Source organism: Phyllobates terribilis, unplaced genomic scaffold (genome assembly GCF_046119375.1).
Source record: "Phyllobates terribilis strain yellow unplaced genomic scaffold, ASM4611937v1 Scaffold_2__4_contigs__length_985480577, whole genome shotgun sequence".
In the NCBI taxonomy this organism is placed as follows: Eukaryota; Metazoa; Chordata; class Amphibia; order Anura; family Dendrobatidae; genus Phyllobates; species Phyllobates terribilis.
In genome coordinates, this window is record NW_027362762.1 from 744,197,143 (window position 1) to 744,216,349 (window position 19,207).

General features: G+C 48.3%; 1 protein-coding gene across 1 annotated transcript in view; it reads left to right on the top strand.

The window, feature by feature from the left end:
• DIPK2B (divergent protein kinase domain 2B) overlaps positions 1-19,207 on the top strand; it is a 263,491-nt gene that overhangs the window by 193,905 nt on the left and 50,379 nt on the right. Inside the window, exon 3 of the mRNA XM_073670717.1 lies at positions 17,756-17,929. Coding sequence (XP_073526818.1) covers positions 17,756-17,929 — 174 coding nt within the window. The remainder of the gene's footprint in view (positions 1-17,755; positions 17,930-19,207) is intronic.

A 19,207-nucleotide genomic window follows, 5' to 3' on the forward strand; every position in this document is an offset into this window, starting at 1 on the left:
TGCATCTAGCTCTGAAAAAATATTTGGCCTTCTAGCAGTGTGTGGGACTTTCTCTATTAGTCCTTCTATACTGACCTCCATCAGGTTGCAAATTAAAAATAATTTTTATCTGCATCTACCTCTGAAAAAAAATTTGGGCTTCTAGCAGTGTGTGGGACTCATTGTATTAGGCCATGTATATACCAAGCTCCACCAGCTTTAAATTAATAATAATTTTTAGCTGCATCTAGCCCTGAAAATAATTTTTCCCAATAGTGGTAGCAATAGAAATATGGGGCGCGCGCCTGGCTAACAAAAATATACGCTTCATAACACAAAACACCAGCCTAGCGCACTGCATTAATAAGATGGCATCATCATCTCTCCCAGTGCTAGGCCTACTACGCAGGCTAGTATTCCTGTGCCTAAAACACAATGTATGGGTCCGCTCTAGCCACTATGCTGAGGGGTATAAAGCTGCTGCTAACGCTTTATAACAATTCAATTGGCAGATTTTCACAGAGCTCTTCCACAACGCCGACCCATCGGGCAACAGTTGCCCACCCTCCCTATGGGATCTAGTGGCGAATAGTTGATACCATTAATCAGAGCGTCAGTTGCCCCGTCAATGTGGCAAGCATACGGTAAGGCATGGGAAGAGTGGACACGACTAGTAGCAGGCAGACGGGTTGACCAGTGTGAACAAGCCAGATCACAAGTCACCATAGAATTTCTCCACCAGCTAATGATGAGGGGCATATCAGGGGCTTCAGCGCAGCGGTGTCTGACCGGAGTAGCATTTCACTTCCAACTACTGAATTGGGGAGATGTGACAAAGATTCATCATCAGACAATCCATAAAAGGGTGGAAAAGGGGTCAGCCAAGTCAGGAATGTAGACGTCCCGTCCCGTGTCACTAAAACTGATTTCTCACATCTTATCCCTAACACCATTAACATGACACTCACAATTTGAAGCAACACTAATGTCTACTGCATTTGTGATCGCCTTCTTCGGGGCGCTATGTATAAGCGAATTAGTCCCTCAATCCAAAATTACCACCAGTGGACGCTTATTACACCAGGAAGTAGTCATAGCCAATAATGCAATACGTGTACGCATACACCAATCGAAAACGGTTCCAGCGGGCAGGGGTACTTGGGTACTTCTACAACCCACAAACGGTACACTGAGTCGGGTAACAATAGTAAAAACATATCTAACCATCAGATCACAAAGTAATTTCTTTGTATCACACATTGATGGAACGCCATTATCAAGATACCTGTTCCAAGCTATATTTAATAAATGCATAACATCGGCAGGGAACCACCCCAAAGATTACGGGACACACTCATTCCGCATAGGTGCGGCCACGGAAGCAGCAAGAGCAGGACTGTCAGAAACGGAAGTTCAGAGGATAGGGAGATGGCGATCCACGTGTTTGGCGAGATACGTAAGACCGGACTTGTTATCCTAACGTGGTTTGTTTCTTTTACAGGTGACGCTAAGCCAGCAGTGTGAGTGATAGGCCACTCGTATATATATTGGGCACAAAAAAGGGCGAAAGTCCGCCCAGGCGGGAGGAAATTAGAGTTTCATAACACATATTTCAACTGGAGAGGTATTAGAGGCCTGCTATGGCCACAGGTACTAATGGAGGTAATCAAGGTAGGGAGAGAGGCAAGAGGTCCGGTCATCTTAGTTATACAGGCCGGGGGAAACAACCTAGGTCATCACAAGAGCGCATAGCTAATGGCAATAATGAAACTAGACACTGAGCGCTTCAGAGAATTTTTCACAAAATTAGCTATAGTATGGTCAGAGATTGTGCCTATAGCGGTATGGCAAGGTGCGCGAGACATCACGGCCATCGAATGGACAAGGCGGGTAATAAATATTCGGATGGCAAAATTTAGAAGAGACAGAGGCGGTGTAGTGATACGACACCGACAACTGGAAGGAGATAAAGCAGGCCTCATACGGCCCGACGGTGTTCACTTAATAGATATTGGACTGGACATATTCCTGTCAGGACTCCAGGACGGAGTGGAACAAGCGTTAAGAGTGATGGGTGGGGGTCAGAGTCCTGCATACGAGTACGCTGAATCCTCCGTGGCCTGGAAATAGAAAGGACATGTTGGAGAGTTACACTTGTTGGCCAACTTGCCGGAGTTGGGACCCAGGGCATGCTGCAACAAGCTGAATTATTTTAGAAATAAAATGCCTTTCTAATGGAATGAGTATAAAGAGTTAATAAAGCTGTGACCGATCCTCACCCATCCAGTTGTAAGAGTTACATTATTGGGTTGTCCATGAAAGGGGGGCGGTAGAGGGGCTGAGCATCTGGGTTTGGTTGGGGGTCCCCACAGTCTGCCTAGGCTAGATTAATTTAAAAATTCTTATTAGATACACAGGCGGTGCAGCTTGCTTCGCAGCTGGGCTACTACGCCCAAAGTATTGCCTAGGCTAGATGCAGTTAAAAATTCTATGCTGACTAGCAGACACTGAAGATTTGGAGCAGACCTCTGAGTAAACAGCTCTTCAGACTCAACCATCTGTGTTACCCCAAGCCATAGTGTATGTAGTTTCTTACAGTTAAAAGGGGGGGGTGCGACCCAACCCACCTGGAATTGACGATGCCAACGTCACGTAAGACACAGCAAGGGTACTCCCAAAATTGTGGCACAGACACCACTTAACCCTAGAACGCATACCTGTGGCCTTGCAGGCCCGCCCAGTTAATTGTTTTCTATTTTCTGCAAGATTGCTTTAGTTAGAATTTTGAAACTCTAGGTATTCTTCATGTATATAGTTGTTTGTCATTTGAGTTTGAGTTATTCCATGTTATTTGCACACGGGCCTAAAGGGCCCCAGGTATGTGAAAGTGTAGATTTTTATGGTCATGCGTTCTAGGGTTAAGTGGCATCAATTGCCCCACTGTTGCTTAAAATGGTTGGTGAGGTGATTTTACCAAATCCCCAAGCTTTTAGTCTCCCAAGGATGACACAGGGGTAGAAATGTCCTTGCGAATCCATGATTTGATCATCTTTATGAACGTGAGTCTGTCTACATTCTCAGTGGACAGCCGCGTGCGCTTATCTGTCAGCACACCACCAGCAGCGCTGAACACACGTTCAGAGAGAACGCTGGCTGCATGGCATGACAAGATCTCCAAGGCGTGAGTGGCGAGCTCCGGCGATTTTTCAAGATTGGAATACCAAAATGAGCAAGGGTCCAGTGACACAGTCATGGCTTCGATGTTCACTTGGAGATTCTCCTGTACCATCCTCTCTAGGCATTGACTATGTGTCAGACTTCTTGTCTCCTGTGGCCTTGCAAAGGATGGTCTAAAAAAGTGGTGAAACGATTCCACAAAATTGCTGTTACCAGCAGATACTGTGTTACTGTTACTGTTTGAGTGATGAAGACTCGACAGTCCCACCGTTGGCAAGTTAGAACTGTGAGATTCACTACGTGCACCACTGGTGTTTTGTGGAAAAGCACATGTAAGATTCTGCAACAGATACTCCTGCATTCGTTAATACCTTTTTATGGCAGGAATTATTTCGGCAAATATACTTTTGTACCGGGGATCTAAGAGTGTGGCAACCCAGTAGTCGGGATTACTTCGAATTCTGACAATCCGGGGGTCATGTTGCAGGTAGTGCAGCAAGAAGGCACTCATGTGTCTTGCGCATCCAGAAGGACCAAGTCCTTGTTGTGTTGGTAGCGAGGTAAGAATCATGCTTCCTTCCTCTGCCCTCTCCCTCCAACCTCGCACAACAGAAATGTGATCAAGGTCTCCCTCATCTGATGAGTCTTCCATGCCCATTGCCAGTTCGTCCTCCACTTCTTCCTCGGCTCCTGCACCTTCCTCAACAGTTTGGCTGCTACCATGCGCCCTGGTTAATCTCTCTCCCCCACCCTCCCATGCCTGCCGCCTTGGTGCTGCCAACCGTCTGGACCTTGGAGATGTTATCCCTCCCGCATACGACTCCTCCTCTACTTCCTCCACCTCCTCTTGTCCCACCACCTGACTCCGAATTCTGTTTAACATGTGCTCCAGCATGTAAATCACCGTAATAGTCATGCTGATAATGGCATCGTCAGCACTAAACATCTTCGTCGCCATTTCAAGACTGTGCAGAAGGGTGCATAGGTCCCTGATCTGAGACCACTCCTCCAGCGTGATTTGCCCCACCTCTGGATCTCGTTGGTCCAGGCTATACGTCAGAACGTATTGCACCAGGGCTTGTCGGTGCTGCGACAGTCGCTGCAACATGTGCAGAGTTGAATTCCACCGTGTCGGCACATCGCATTTCAGCCGGTGAACTGGCAGGCCCAACGACTTCTGTAGAGATGTAAGTCGTTGAACTGCGGGATGCGAACGGCGGAAGTGAGCACACAGCGACCGTGCACTCTGCAGAAGGCCATCTAGTCCGGGATAGTGGGCTAAAAATTGCTGGACAACCAGGTTCAACACGTGAGCCATACAAGGCACGTGGGTGACATTGCCCCGGCAAAGTGCCGCACCCAGGTTTGCAGCATTGTCGCACATGGCCTTCCCTGGTTGCAGGTCCAGTGGAGACAACCTTTCATGAAACTGGGTCTCCAGAGCTGACCAAAACTCCTCAGCTGTGTAACTCACATTTCCCAGACATTTCAAAGTAAACACTGATGCGTTGAGCCCTGCTGCCAGCATAGTAAGGAGGTGTGCAGGATTCCTTCTGCGCAGTTAGAAAGCAGGTGGCATTACCAGACAGGCTTTGGGTGCAGGTGGAGGACCGAGAGGAGGTTGAGGAGGCAGAAGCAGTGGAGGAAGTTCGAGATAAAGAGGATTAACACACAACTCGTGGGGATGGTAAGACTTGGACAGCAGCCCCTTGTCCTGCTGTCACCATAGTTATCCAGTGCCCAGTCAGCGACATGTAACGCCCCTGTCCATGCCTTCTCGTCCAAGTGTCTGTGGTGAAGTGCACCCTGTCACACACAGAGTTTCTCAAAGAAGCGGTGATGTTGTGTGCGACATGCTAGTGGAGCGCAGGCACACCTTTCTTTGAGAAGTAGTGCCGACTGGGCATCTGGTACTGGGGCACTGTGACGGACATAAGGTCTTGAATATCCTCTGTGTCCTCCAGGTGGAAAGGCAGCATTTCTGTAGCCAACAGCTTGCAGATGGTGAAATTCAACCTCTTAGCTTTCTCATGGCTAGGAGGAAATGGTCTTTTACTTTTCCACATCTGAGGGACCGAGGGCTGGCTGTTGTGCTTAGACGGTGTTGAGTAGGGTGTCCCCGGCAACTGCCGGTCTGTGAGGAAGATGCAGGCGGACATGTTAGGTTGCCTTGATCCAAAGGTGGTGCTCTCGATGTCGGAGAGCGCTCAACACTAGCAGGTGTTTCCACTTCCCAATGAACTGACGACCTGCCAATCACACTGGCTGTTGCGGGTAAAGAGGTGGCAGGTCTGCGTCCAAAAACATGTGTGACTGCTGTCCCCCCAGTCACAGAGGATGAAGAGGCTGCGGATGCACAAGATGGGGCAGACGGTGGTTGGCCCAGCCGGCTAGGCCGCATTGTAGCACAGTGAGCTTCCCACTGCAACTTATGCTTCATGTCCATGTGCCGGTTCATGCATGAAGTACTCAAACTATGTATTTTTTGGCCTCTACTTAGCTTTTGCTGACAAATATTACAGATAACACGAGTTGGGTCATCCTTATCAATCTGAATAAATGCCCAGGCTATGCAAGGCTTAGCACCCATGCGACCTGAAGAGCCACCACGACTTGTGGTGAGAGGCAGAGTTGTGTTTGAGGATGCAGTTGTTGACGTGCTTCCAGTACTACGTCTCTGTCCAGCAACCTGACCTCGTCGTCACTAGCATCTTCCTCCACCTCCTCTGCTGACCTCATCTCTTGGCTGACTGTGGGTTGACAGTAAGTGGGATCTCCGACCTCATCATCATCACCCTGTGCGTTATCACACCCGTCGTCCTCAGAGCCAACCTGTTCCTGCCCTGACAAAAAACTAAAGTTGTCGCTCCAATCAGGTATTTGAGTCACACCTGTTTTGGGGCGCAGACCTGCCACCTCTTTACCCGCAACAGCCAGCGTGATTGGCAGGTCATCATTTTCTTTGGAGGTGGTAACACCAGCTGGTGTTGAGCGCTGTCCGACATCGATAGCACCACCTTTGGATCAAGGCAACCTAACATGTCCGCCTGCATCTTCCTCACAGACCGGCAGTTTGCCGGGGACACCCTTATCAACCCCGTCTAAGCACAATAGCCAGCCCTCGGTCCCTCAGATGTGGACAAGTAAAAGACCATTTCCTCCTAGCCATGAGAAAGCTAAGAGGTTGAATTTCACCATCTGCAAGCTCTTGGCTACAGAAATGCTGCCTTTCCGCCTGGTGGACACAGAGGATTTTCGAGACCTTATGTCCGTCGCAGTGAGCCAGTACCAGATGCCCAGTCGGCACTACTTCTCAAAGAAAGGTGTGCCTGCGCTCCACCAGCATGTCGCACATAACATCACCGCTTCTTTGAGAAACTCTGTGTGTGACCGGGTGCATTTCACCACAGACACTTGGACGAGTAGGCATGGACAGGGGCGTTACATGTCGCTGACTGGGCACTGGGTAACTATGGTGACAGCAGGACAAGGGGCTGCTGTCCAAGTCTTGCCGTCCCCACGAGTTGTGCGTCAATCCTCTTTATGTCAAAGTTCCTCCACTGCTTCTGCCTCCTCAACCTCCTCTCGGTCTTCCACCTGCACCCAAAGCCTGTCTGGTCATGCCACAAGCTTTCTAACTGCGCAGAAGGGATCCTGCACACCTCCTTACTATGCTGGCAGTAGGGCTCAACGTCATCAGGTGGTTTTTACATTGAAATGTCTGGGAAATGTGAGTCACACAGCTGAGGAGTTGTGGTCAGCTCTGGAGAACCAATTTCATGAATGGTTGTCTCCACTGGACCTGAAACCAGGGAAGGCCGTGTGCGACAATGCTGCAAACCTGGGTGCGGCCCTTCGCCGGGGCAATGTCACACATGTGCCTTGTATGGCTCACGTGTTGAACCTGGTTGTCCAGCAATTTTTAGCCCACTATCCCAGACTAGATGGCCTTCTGCAGAGGGCACGGTCGCTGTGTGCTCACTTCCGCCGTTCGCATCCCGCAGCTCAGCGACTTACATCTCTACAGAAGTCGTTGGGCCTGCCACTTCACCGGCTAAAATGCGATGTGCCTACCCGGTGGAATTCAACTCTGCACATGTTGCAGCGACTGTGGCAGCACCGACAAGCCCTGGTGCAATACGTTCTGACGTATAGCCTGGGCCAACGAGATTCAGAGGTGGGGCAAATCACGCTGGAGGAGTGGTCTCAGATCAGGGACCTATGCACCCTTCTGCACAGTTTTGAAATGGCGACGAAGATGTTTAGTGCTGACGATGCCATTATCAGCATGACTATTCCGGTGATTTACATGCTGGAGCACATGTTAAACAGAATTCGGAGTCAGGTGGTGGCACAAGAGGAGGTGGAGGAAGTAGAGGAGGAGGAGTTGTATGCGGAAGGGCTAACATCTGCAAGGTCCAGACGGTCGGCAGCACCAAGGCGGCAGGCATGTGAGGGTGGGGGAGATGGTTTTACCAGGGCGCATGGTAGCAGCCAAACTAGTGAGGAAGGTGCAGGAGCCCAGGAAGAAGTGGAGGACGAACTGATGGAAGACTCATCAGATGAGGGAGACCTTGATCACATTTCTGTTGTGCGAGGTTGGGGGGAGAGGACAGAGGAAGGAAGCATGATTGTTACCTCGCCACCAACACAACAGGGACTTGGTGCTCCTGGATGCGCAACACACATGAGTGCCTTCTTGCTGCACTACCTGCAACATGACCCTCGAATTGTGAGAATTAGAAATAATCCTGACTACTGGGTTGCCACACTGTTAGATCCCCGGTACAAAAGTAAATTTGCAGAAATTATTCCTGCCATAGAAAGGGATGCACGCATGCAGGAGTATCAGCAGAGACTGTTGCAGAATCTTACATGTGCTTTTCCACAAAATACCAGTGGTGCACGTAGTGAATCTCACAGTTCCAACTTGCCAACCGTGGGACCGTCAAGTGTTCAGCACTCAAACCGTAACAGAACCACAGTATCTGCTGGTAACATCAATTTTGCGGAATCATTTCACCACTTTTTTAGCCCATCCTTTGCAAGGCCACAGGAGACAAGAAGTCTGACACATAGTCAACGCCTAGAGACGATGGTACAGGAGTATCTCCAAGTAAACATTGAAGCCACGACTGTGTCACTGGACCCTTGCTCTTTTTGGGCTTCCAATCTGGATAAATGGCCGGAGCTAGCCACTTACGCCTTGGAGATCTTGTCATGCCCCGCAGCCAGCGTTCTGTCTGAACGTGTGTTCAGCGCTGCTGGTGGTGTGCTGACAGATAAGCGCACGCGGCTCTCCACTGATAATGTAGAGAGACTCACGTTCATAAAGATGAACAAATCATGGATCCGAAACGACTTTTCTACCCCTGTGTCATCCTGGGGAGAGTAAAAGCTTGATGATTGGTTAAAATCACCCTACCAACCGTTTTAAGCTTTCAAATTACTAATCATGTTTATCTGTATCTTGACTGGAAAATAATTTGGGCTTTGTAGCAGTGTGCAGCACTGATCCTATTAGGCCATCTATACTAAAGCTTCACCAGATTTAAAATTAAAAATAATTTTTAGCTGCATCTAGCCCGGAAAATAATTTTGGGGCTCCGAGATGCGCAAGGCACATAAGTGCCTTCTTGCTGCACTACCTGCAGCATGACCCTCATATTGTCAGAATTCGAAGTAATCATGACTACTGGGTTGCCACACTCTTAGATCCCCCAAACTTTTCGATCAACCTTTTCATTTTAATAAAGACCAAAAAAATGGTCATTTTTGAAATTATAAGCATTAGCAGGTTGTTAGAAACTGAAATCAAACAGTTTTCAACTCAAAACTTTATTCTAGGTGATGTTACATTTTCACATAGGACCCCTTGTTCGAAAGGAGCTTCTGAACTCTCTCGTCCATTGAATTTGTCAGGTTTTGGATGGTTTCTGCTTCAATTGTTTTGCATGAGGACAGAATACCCTCCCAGAGCTGTTGCTTAGATGTGAACTGCCTCCCGCCATCATAGACACTCCTTTTAATGATGCTCCAAAGGTTCTGAATGGGGTAGAGGTCAGGCGAGCATGGGGGTCACACCATAAGTTTGTCCCCTTTTATGCCCATATCAGCCAGAGATGCAGATGTTTTATGTGCAGCATGAGATGGTGCATTATCATGCAGAAAAATGATCTTGCTGTGAAATACACGGTTCTTCTTGAACCATGGCAGGAAGTGCTGTTTGAGAAAATCCACATACATTATGGAGTTCATCTTTAGCGCCTTCAGGGATCCTAAAGGGGCCGACAATCTCTCTCCCCATGATTCCAGCCCAAAACATTACTCCACCTCCTCCTTGTTGGCGCTGTAGCCGTGTTTGCGTGGGGTGTCCATCAACCAGCCATCCTCCACTCCATCCATCTGGACCATCGAGCGCTGCACGGCACTCATCCGTGAACAAAACAGTTTTGAAATCAGTCTTCATGTAATGTTTGGCCCACTGGAGCCATTTCTGCTTGTGTGAAGTGGATAGAGGAGGTCGACAGGATGGCGCATGCACAGCTGCAAACCTCTGAAGGACCCTGCATCTTGTTGTTCGGGGGACGTTGGAGGCACAAGCAGCTTCAAAAACTTGTCTGCTGCTATGACAAGGCTTTTTTGCCGCTGCTCTTTCAACCTGACGTAATTGCCTGTAGGAAAGAGTCCTCAATTTGCCCTTATCAGCACGCACACGTGTGTACTGTGAATCAGCTACATACTTCTTGATTGCCAAGACACTTCATCCTGATCATCGCACAATGTTGATTGTAGTCATGCCTTGACCTAAACACTCCACAATTTGTTGCTTCTCAGCAGCCGACACATCCTTTTTCTTTCCCATTTTGGCAGAAAATGTAGGCTGCTTAATAATGTGAGAGAGCCTTCTTAAGTAGTCTTGCCTTTCATTGGACACACCTGCCAAACTAATTAGCACAGGTGTCTGCAATTGCTTACAGTGATATAAAGAGCCCTGACACACATCACCATCAATGAGTTTAACTGACAAACAAACAAATTCTTCCCTTATCACTCCTAAACACTTTTTGCATAATAATTTGGAACGCAGTGTACATGTGCTTTTCCACAAAACACCAGTGGTTCACGTAGTGAATCTTACAGTTCTAACTTGCCAACCGTGGTCTGTATGGAGTTGTTCAATAAAGGGCCCAAAATTAAGATAACATAGATGGGAGAGGTCTCTATGAATAGTAATTCCTAAGTATTTGATACCCTGTGAGGGCCAGGCAAAGGGAAAGTTGGACTGGATGGAATCCTATATGGATTTGGGGAGGGAGACATCGAGGGCCTCAGACTTCGCTGCATTGATTTTAAAATTTTACCATGTAACAAAGTGATCTATTTCAGCCATAACAGCATGGATGGATATATGTGATTGAGTGATATATACTAGGACATCATCAGCAAATAGAGAGCACTTGTACTCGGTGCCTCCCACCTCAATCCACCTAATATTGGGGTTATGGCGAATTGATGAGAGCAGGTGCTCCGTCACTAGGATGTATAAGAGAGGGGACAGAGGACATCACTGCCTTGTCCCATTGGTGATTGTGAAAGGTGATGAAAATGTTCTGACGCACCCCCTGGGCCTTGGGACACCCGGAGCCGGACCCTTTTTGGTGGATGCTGGTGGTTGTAGTCTTCGTGGCGGCGACCCGGTTCCGTGGCTCAGGGCGGTCAAACCAGTGGCGGAACTATTTATGTGGTTTTGATGTTTAAATGTCCGACTATGCCACCCGTGGATTGCGGTCAGAGTGAACCGCCGCTACAGGGCAGACTGCTGAGGCTGGTGTTGTGGGTGCAGCAGAGCGTAGCATAACTCCCCACGGGAGGAGTATAGCCTCAGGGCAGTGTATGCGGAGGATGGGGGTGATGGTGCAGGGCAGCAGCAGTAACGACACGGAGTCAGTGATGCAGTTCAGGGCCTTTACTCACAGTTCTTATTATCCAGACCACGTCTGCAGGTAACGGCTGCCCACGTCGTACTGTGCTCACCAGGTGAGGGGCTCAGACAACTCCCAGATAACTTTGGAGCACTTCACAGGACCCCCTTTGTGTGTCCTTTGTCTGGCCTTTCTTACCAACACTTCTGTCCGGCTGCCTCGGGCCTCCTCTTGGTAAACTTGGCGCCAGTTTCCCTGACCCTATGTGGTGCCTTCCTAGCGGGTGTAGCGAGGGGCTGCGCCACATAAAATGTCAGAGCCTCCGGTTTCTAGCTGAGGGTCGTTTCCTGCCTCCACTAGTTCGGGGACCGGTCTCCCCCTTTGGCCTGACCCCTCCACGCAGGTGGATTCGGGCGTGCGGTGGCGACTCGCCCGTCCGCACCCCTGGGATCCCTTCATTCCTCGTTCCTGGAGCCTTCTCCGCTCCTCTTCCTTCCTTCTCCCTCTTCCAGGCCTGGGCCTCTGTTACTAGGCCCGCCTCCGGAGCAGAGCTCATGCAGAGCCCCTGCTCCCTGCCACTTCTGCTCAGACTTCTCTGCACTGAACTAAGATGGTGCCCACCTTTTATACTCCCTTCTCAATGCACCCAGGAACTGCTTCCTCCCTGCTCCTGCACTACAGGGTTCCCCTTCCTCAGTGTTCCCTCCCCCCACTCCAGCCAGGGACAGGGACTGTCGTGCCCATCTCAGGGGCATATTGGTCGCCCTGCCCCACAGCAATGTGGTGTAATGCATGCAGGTGTCGGGTCCTGATCCACACTCCATCCTTACCTGAGAGTGAGATATCACACCTCTGGGTGAGGTGCAATACGTCTGTAGCAACCGAGCCCTCAGGGTGCTACAGTTCCATTTACCTTCAGCCTAGGTGACGTATTGCGATACAGGGCCGTGATTTTGGCTATAAAAGGGTCCCCTAGACCCCTACCCCAAGCTTTTTAAGAGAATCATATATGGCGTGCCAGGAGACTCTATGGAATGCTTTCTCAGCATCCAACGAGAGTATCTAATTACAAATTTTTAACTGCATCTAGCCCAGGAAATACTTTGTGCCTAGTAGCAGTGTCTGCTAGTCAGCGGATTATCCCGGCTGTTAAGCAAGCTGCACCACCTGTAGTTTAGACACTTAATTTTTTCAAAGGAATTGCTTCGGGACCATGGGATACTTAGTGAAGAGCATCAGGAGGCACCCCAAGGCATAGGGGCTGGGACTGGCAGTAGGATGCCTTGCGGTGGACAGCCGAGCTCGATCCTTATAAAAGCATTTTAACTGCAGCAGCTTTAGTGGACGCTACTGGAGCTGGAATTACCGCGGCTGCTGGCATGAGACTTGCCCTCCAATAGATCCTTGTAAATGGATTTAAAGTGTATTCATTCAAATTAGAGAGACAATTTAAATTAAAAAGCTTAGAGCTGCCTGCACCACAGGGGGGCTCGCTCGACCCACCAGCGGACAGGCACCAGTATTGGGAGAGGGGGGCTGGCCGTCAGGGTTCACCGCGGCTCTGGCACAAACCCGGCGACACGGAGGTGGCACGGGCAGGAGCGGACTGGCCGTGTCGGCTTCTCACTTTTTGGATTTTAGAAGGGCATGACATGCCTATATCTGTGTCTCCCCCTCCTTTTACTCCTCCACCTCTTTTATTTTCGCATGACTATATGTACTTGTCACTTTTCCATGTGTTAGTTATGTCTTCTGAGCAGTTTGTCAGCTTTTGGACACCTTTGAAGGTGTTTTCTATGTGTTTCTATGTGTTTTTGTTTGCCTGCCATTGGTTTTAACGGTGTTCGAAGGTGTTCGACGAACAGTTCGACGAACAGTTCGGCGAACACACGGGTGTTCGACGAACCGAACCGAACTCGAACACTACGGGGGTGGCTCAACACTATTCAGCAGTGGAGCACGAGGCTCCTGCTTGCTAGATTCAGGGAGCCCAGATAGAGCTTAAGGTGTGCCGGTGCCGTAAGATCAGTGAAGCGCGGCAAGCTGCCGTTAGTGTGTATAGCCTAGTGAGGGCCCGAGTAGGCCGAAGGCGAGTGGCGAGTTAGTACATAAGGGGCAGAGGAGCTTAACCAGCTCACCCCGAAGCATTTACCGGACACAGGATCCGAGCTTACCGGTATCTCTATGACCCAGTAAGGCATAACCGGAATCCCTGGAGAACTACAAGTCCCAGGATCGCTAAGGTGCTGATATGTAACAGAGCCAGGAGACGCTTAGGCCCCTCATACTGGGAGCGTGAACTCCAAGAGAAGGCCCTACCACAAGGTCAGCCAGCGCAGGACAGAGACAAAGTTAGGCCTAGCTCCAGGCAGGTCAGAAACTTACTACGCAGAAGCAAGAAACAGGAGGCCCTACACACGCTCATTGGGGAGGATCCTGATATGCACCCTTCACCCTACAGTGCTCCGGGATGTGCCTGAATTTCCACCAGTAAAAGGTACTGAAGTGACTACCGTGTCCGTTCCCGTTCTTGCTCTGACCCAGCTGGGTCTCGCCTGTCCTGCATTCCCCCTGCATACGCTGCCCTGAGACCTAGCTCCACCTGTGGGGAGCTATACCATCGAGCTGCCTTATCACCGGCCTCAGTGGACTGCTGCAGCGCTGGTGCTTGTCACCAGATACCACAGGTGGCGTCATGAACTCTTATAAAATTAACAATTATCCACCCTTTTAAAGAGAGACCCCAGGGTACGGGCCAGGGAGCCGACCACCGCGACATCCCCAAGGCCAGGCAAATGCCCGGGTACCGAGTCATCCCCATCCCCAGGGCTAGTCACATCCTCCTCCACCTCCTCTGCTGACCTCATCGACTGTCTGACTGTGGGTTGACAGTAAGTGGGATCTCCAACCTCGTCATCATCACCCTGTGTGTTATCACACCCGTCGCCCTCAGAGCCAACCTCTTCCTGCCCTGACCGAAAAGTCAAGTTGTCGCTCCAATCAGGTATTTGAGTCTCATCATCGTCTTCATCATTGTCTCCACCAACAGGAGTTACAGTTTGGGAACAAGGGTCTACATTATGCTCAGAACCTTCTTCATCTGGTCCTGGATCCAACTTATAAAGATTCTGGGCATCGGATCAGATCATTTCCTCATCTGGATTAACAGAAGCTCTGGAGCAGACCTCCGTTTCCCAGGCTATAGTATGAGTAAACAGCTGGGCAGACTCAGCCATCTGTGTTACCCCATACTCAGACGGGCAGCTGGAGACTTGGGAGCTGTGAGGAAGCAAGTGCGATTGGGGTGACACCTCTGAGGACTGGAGTATTTGTGATGTTGAAATTGAGGTGATGGAGAGCCCACTTGAAGGAGCACTTGATATCCGTTGAAGCACCTGCTGTTTTTGTGCCTCATCTAGAATTTGTAGCGATGGGCGTGTCCGTAAGAATGGGATCGTATCACATTGTCCACGAAAAGAAGTCGACATTTTAGTTTGGCTGGAAGATGGTCTTTCTTCTGCAGATGTTACTCCCCCCCCCCACCGTGGGGGGCCTCGACCCACCGGCGGACAGGCACCAGTATTGGGATAGGGGGGCTGGCCGTCAGGGTCCACCGCGGCTCTGGCACAAACCCGGCGACACAGAGGTGACACAGGCAGGAACGGACTGGCCGTGTCGGCTTCTCACTTTTTGGATTTTAGAAGGGCATGACATGCCTATATCTGTGTCTCCCCCTCCTTTTACTCCTCCACCTCTTTTCTTTTCGCATGACTATATGTACTTGTCACTTTTCCATATGTTAGTTGTGTCTTCTGAGCAGTTTGTCAGCTTTTGGACACCTTTGAAGGTGTTTTCTATGTGTTTCTATGTGTTTTTGTTTGCCTGCCATTGGTTTTAACGGTGTTCGAAGGTGTTCGACGAACAGTTCGACGAACAGTTCGGCGAACACACGGGTGTTCGACGAACCGAACCGAACTCGAACACTACGGGGGTGGCTCAACACTACTCATGACACAGATAACATCTGATAAAGGTTTAAAAATAGCACATTTTATTGAAAAAGGTGAAATTCTGTGAATTTTCACACATTTCTAAGTCAGTTTGTTAATGTATACTTTGGGATGGAAAATGTTCACGCCTAACAGTGAAAAATGTGTCCCTATCAGTGAGAGAGGAACTATTCCTGTCTGCCGAAATGCACTTGTATTTTACAGAGTTGCTGCGTGAATGCTGCTTACATGATCCCTGTTTTAAAAGTGAGAAATCCTAAACTAATATAAAAAGTTACCTTATTAAGCAAAACCAATCAAATTAAATCGCTCTTTCTAATAGTACTGTTTTATTATGCTTATTTATATACGGTATTTACTAGTAAAAGTATAAGTCAAAACATGCAAAAAAGGTAGAAAAGTCTCACCGTGTGGATAAAGAGCTGCTCCCATCAATATGTGCATAAATCCAGGACCACTGACAACCAGCAAATAGTGTAAAAAAAACGTGAGAAACTGGATAAACACATCCATGAATAAAAAAATGTTCAATCTTTATTCATTCATATTAAAACAGGATATCCAAAAATGACGTGGATAATCATGTTATCACCTGATGCGTTTCTGGCGCGGTATATACTGCAGGGATGGACTGAATAGCACTACTTATGTCCTATGGTTGTGCATTGCGCTTTTCTCTGTTCACTTGAATAGCAATGAGCTGCAATACCAGTTGTCGTCTATAGAAAGCCTTTGATAAAGATCTATAAAATACTTTCCTATTCTCACAAGACATGATCCAATCACATTCTTGGCATTAAATAAACCATCCATGCCATAATGTGGCCATGGGCACAAAACATTTTAAAAGGCCTTCCAGGATTACAATATTGATGAAGTGTCCATAGGCCTTGTTCACACATTCAATATTTGGTCATTATTTTACATCAGTATGTGTAAGCCAAAACTAGGAGTGGAACAATCAGAGAAAAAGTATAATAGAAACACGTCACCACTTTTGTATTTTTCACCGACTCCTGGTTTTGGCTTACAAATACTGAGGAAAAATGCTGACCAAATACTCAACATATGCCCTTGGCCTCAGAATCAGTCATCATTATCAGATCACCCCCCTCCGATTGGCTCTTAGCAGGTCCTGCAGTCACCGAAGATTCAGTGATATAAGTACAAAGATATATATTTTTGCTGTGCTGTGTTGAATAAACTTCTAAATTATGCAGCATTTACAGGGTAAGACAAAAGGTGACTCTGTAACACAGATGCCGGAATGCAATGCACAGAGACCATGAGGCGGAAACAGTCAGGGATTGATATAACCACTTTATATATATATACTGTATAACAATTATTTTAAAGGGGTTAGTAACAATGGAAATCAACAGTAACTTGAAATAACAAAAAGGAATCTTTCAGTAAGTAACAGTAAAGTTCTTTTAAAAAATGTGATGCATCCAGTCTTGGGAGTCACCACGTAAGTTCTCTTTCTCTCTATATGGCCCGGTTCTTCCCGCTAGGCCGCAAGTGTCCTTCGGATATAAGCAATCAAGTCCCGTTGAGCTTCCCACGCACCAACTGACCCCCTCCCAACTTCAAGTCCTAATCCCAACTGTCCCCTGTACCGTAGTTGAAAGCTGGAAGTGACGACCCTGCTCACTCGCGCTGTTCCTCCGCTATCACTGGCATGCTTCTCCTGTCGCAGTCTTCTCTCAGCGCTACTCGGCTTGACCGTCGACAGTAGTCTCTCAGGCCTGTGGCAGGTTGGGTCCAGACCTCGGCTTTTGACAGGCGACATCGGATTCTTGAGCCTTAATCAGCGCAGAGTGTGGGTCCTTGTCCTGACCAGCATATGAAGAACTCGGGGCACTTCTGTGAGGGGTCTGGACCTTGTCAGGTGGTGTCCGACACTTAGGTGATGCAGGCCTCCTGCTTCGGCTTGTCACTCTGGGCTCTGTGGCACCTCTAGAGTACATCTGCTCTGCACTCCAGCTTGACACCAAACCTGCCTGCAGTTTGGCACGCAGGGCTTTTATAGCCAGGAAATCCCTCCTGTGGGCCAGCTGATTCGGTCCGGTATCTGAATTTACTCCCCCTTCAAATCTTCTAGCACAACTTGGTTCCACTAGATTTTGCCTGGCCAGCAGAAAGCAATCTTTCCTCACTAATGGCACTTCCTGCAAGAGTTCTTCTGAGATTTTACTGCCTCCTATTACAACTCCACCCATGCAATACAGCCCTAGATCTTTATAGATTTTTAGTTAGATTCCATTAACAGCAATGTCCCAATATGTCACTAACTATATGGCACAATTTAGAAATGATGTTACATCTAAGCACCTTTTTGTGTTACTGTATGGAAAAGCTCAACCTGCTGCTCTTTCCCAAACTGCAGTAGAAAAATAGTCTGTGCAGTATATAATATCTACATGGAGCCTATGGGCAAAATATGCAATCATATCACATACAATTAAATATGTCCAGGCTATATGGGTAGCATATTCTGTATACTGGGAGATTCTCACAGTGTATACATTAAACACGCACTATATAGGGAATTGTACTATACTAATGGTCTAGTTGTAGGATTATTCGTACTTATTTGAAATTTCTTTGTTTTCTTTCTACTATTTTAGATATAATAATTTGCTGCTGATGTGTATTTTCTAGGGTCTACCAGTTCAATTCCTTCGCTGCCCCTCTCAACGTCTCCTAGATCGAATAATTCGGCGCTATAGTGAAGTGATTGATGCTGGCAGTGTCTATATGACCCACCTGACAGACAAGGACAGAATGAGGTTGCTGTATACACTCTCAATGAACATATACCCAATTGTTTTACAGGTAAGATGGTGCTACCCTTTAATTATTAATAGAGGATCATTTATGTTTCACTATATCATTAGGTTGCACATTATATAAAAAAATTATCTGTGGTTTTGGCATCCAATGGCTGATGCTAAATACTGACCAAATTTGAATGTGTGAATAAGATAAATAAGATCTATGGCCCTGACTTATCAAAGCCAGTGATTTTCATGCCCGTCTTGATGAGGGGGCATGGTGGAGTGAGACGCTCCTGATTCATTATGAGATGCATGCTTCTTATTGAATCAGGAGCTTCTGACAAGTGGTGTGCGCCTAAGTACACCGCACCACGACTCTTACTCAAGTCTGTGAATGGAGTAAGATTTCTGGCATAAGGAATGCCATATATTGTCACGAATTATAGTAGATGAGCTGTGGCATCATGCCCCTGTCGCGCCCTGTCCCACACCACTTCTGCTCATGTTGGCAGAGCTGAGCAAAACAAATGTGAAACCACTAAAAGTCACAATATTTTGAGCAACTCTGAGTTCCACAAAAATGTTACGATTTTTCAAAGCTTTTTATGCCAGTTTTCTGGCGTTAAACCTTTGATTAATTGGGGCCAAAGTCTACACAGAGAATTTTTATCTTGGACTCAGAATTTGCCATGACCTAGACAAAATTGTGCCCCTCCCTGGATTGACATGTGTAAGTGTGGCGCCCCTGAGGGTTCAGTCGCCACAGAGGTACTGCACGTCACCCAGAGGTGTGGTGTCTCCTTCTCTCAGGTAAAGAGGGAGTGCTGCCCGGAACCCCAACACCCGCATTCAACACTACACTACTCCAGGCCGGCTGGAAGGGCAAGATGCATTGTGTTCCTGCTGAGCCCTGTCCCTGGCTGGAGTGGGGGGAACCAAAGAGAGGGGGAACCAGTAGTGGGTGTGGGTGGAGGATGTAGAATAGGGGAGCACCATTGTAGGAGGTATATAAAGGGAAGCCATCTTAGGGTGGCAGGTCAGTCAGTCAGTGAGTAGTAAGGAGAGGAGGGGAGCAGAGTCTCTTCAGGAGCTCTGCTCCATAAGTGGGGCCTAGTAATAGAGGCCCAGGAGGGAAGCCGAGGAGAAAGGTTCCGTTTTACAGAAGGGATCCCAGGGGGTATGGTGAGTGCAGGACAGCACGCGTACGCCCCCAATCTGCCAGATGTCAGAGGGATCAGGCCGCAGGAAGGGAACCGGTCTCTGGACCAGCCGTGTTACTCCAGGTCTCGGCTGGAAAAACCGGAGGCTTCTGCACTTCCATGGTGCAGTCGCCACA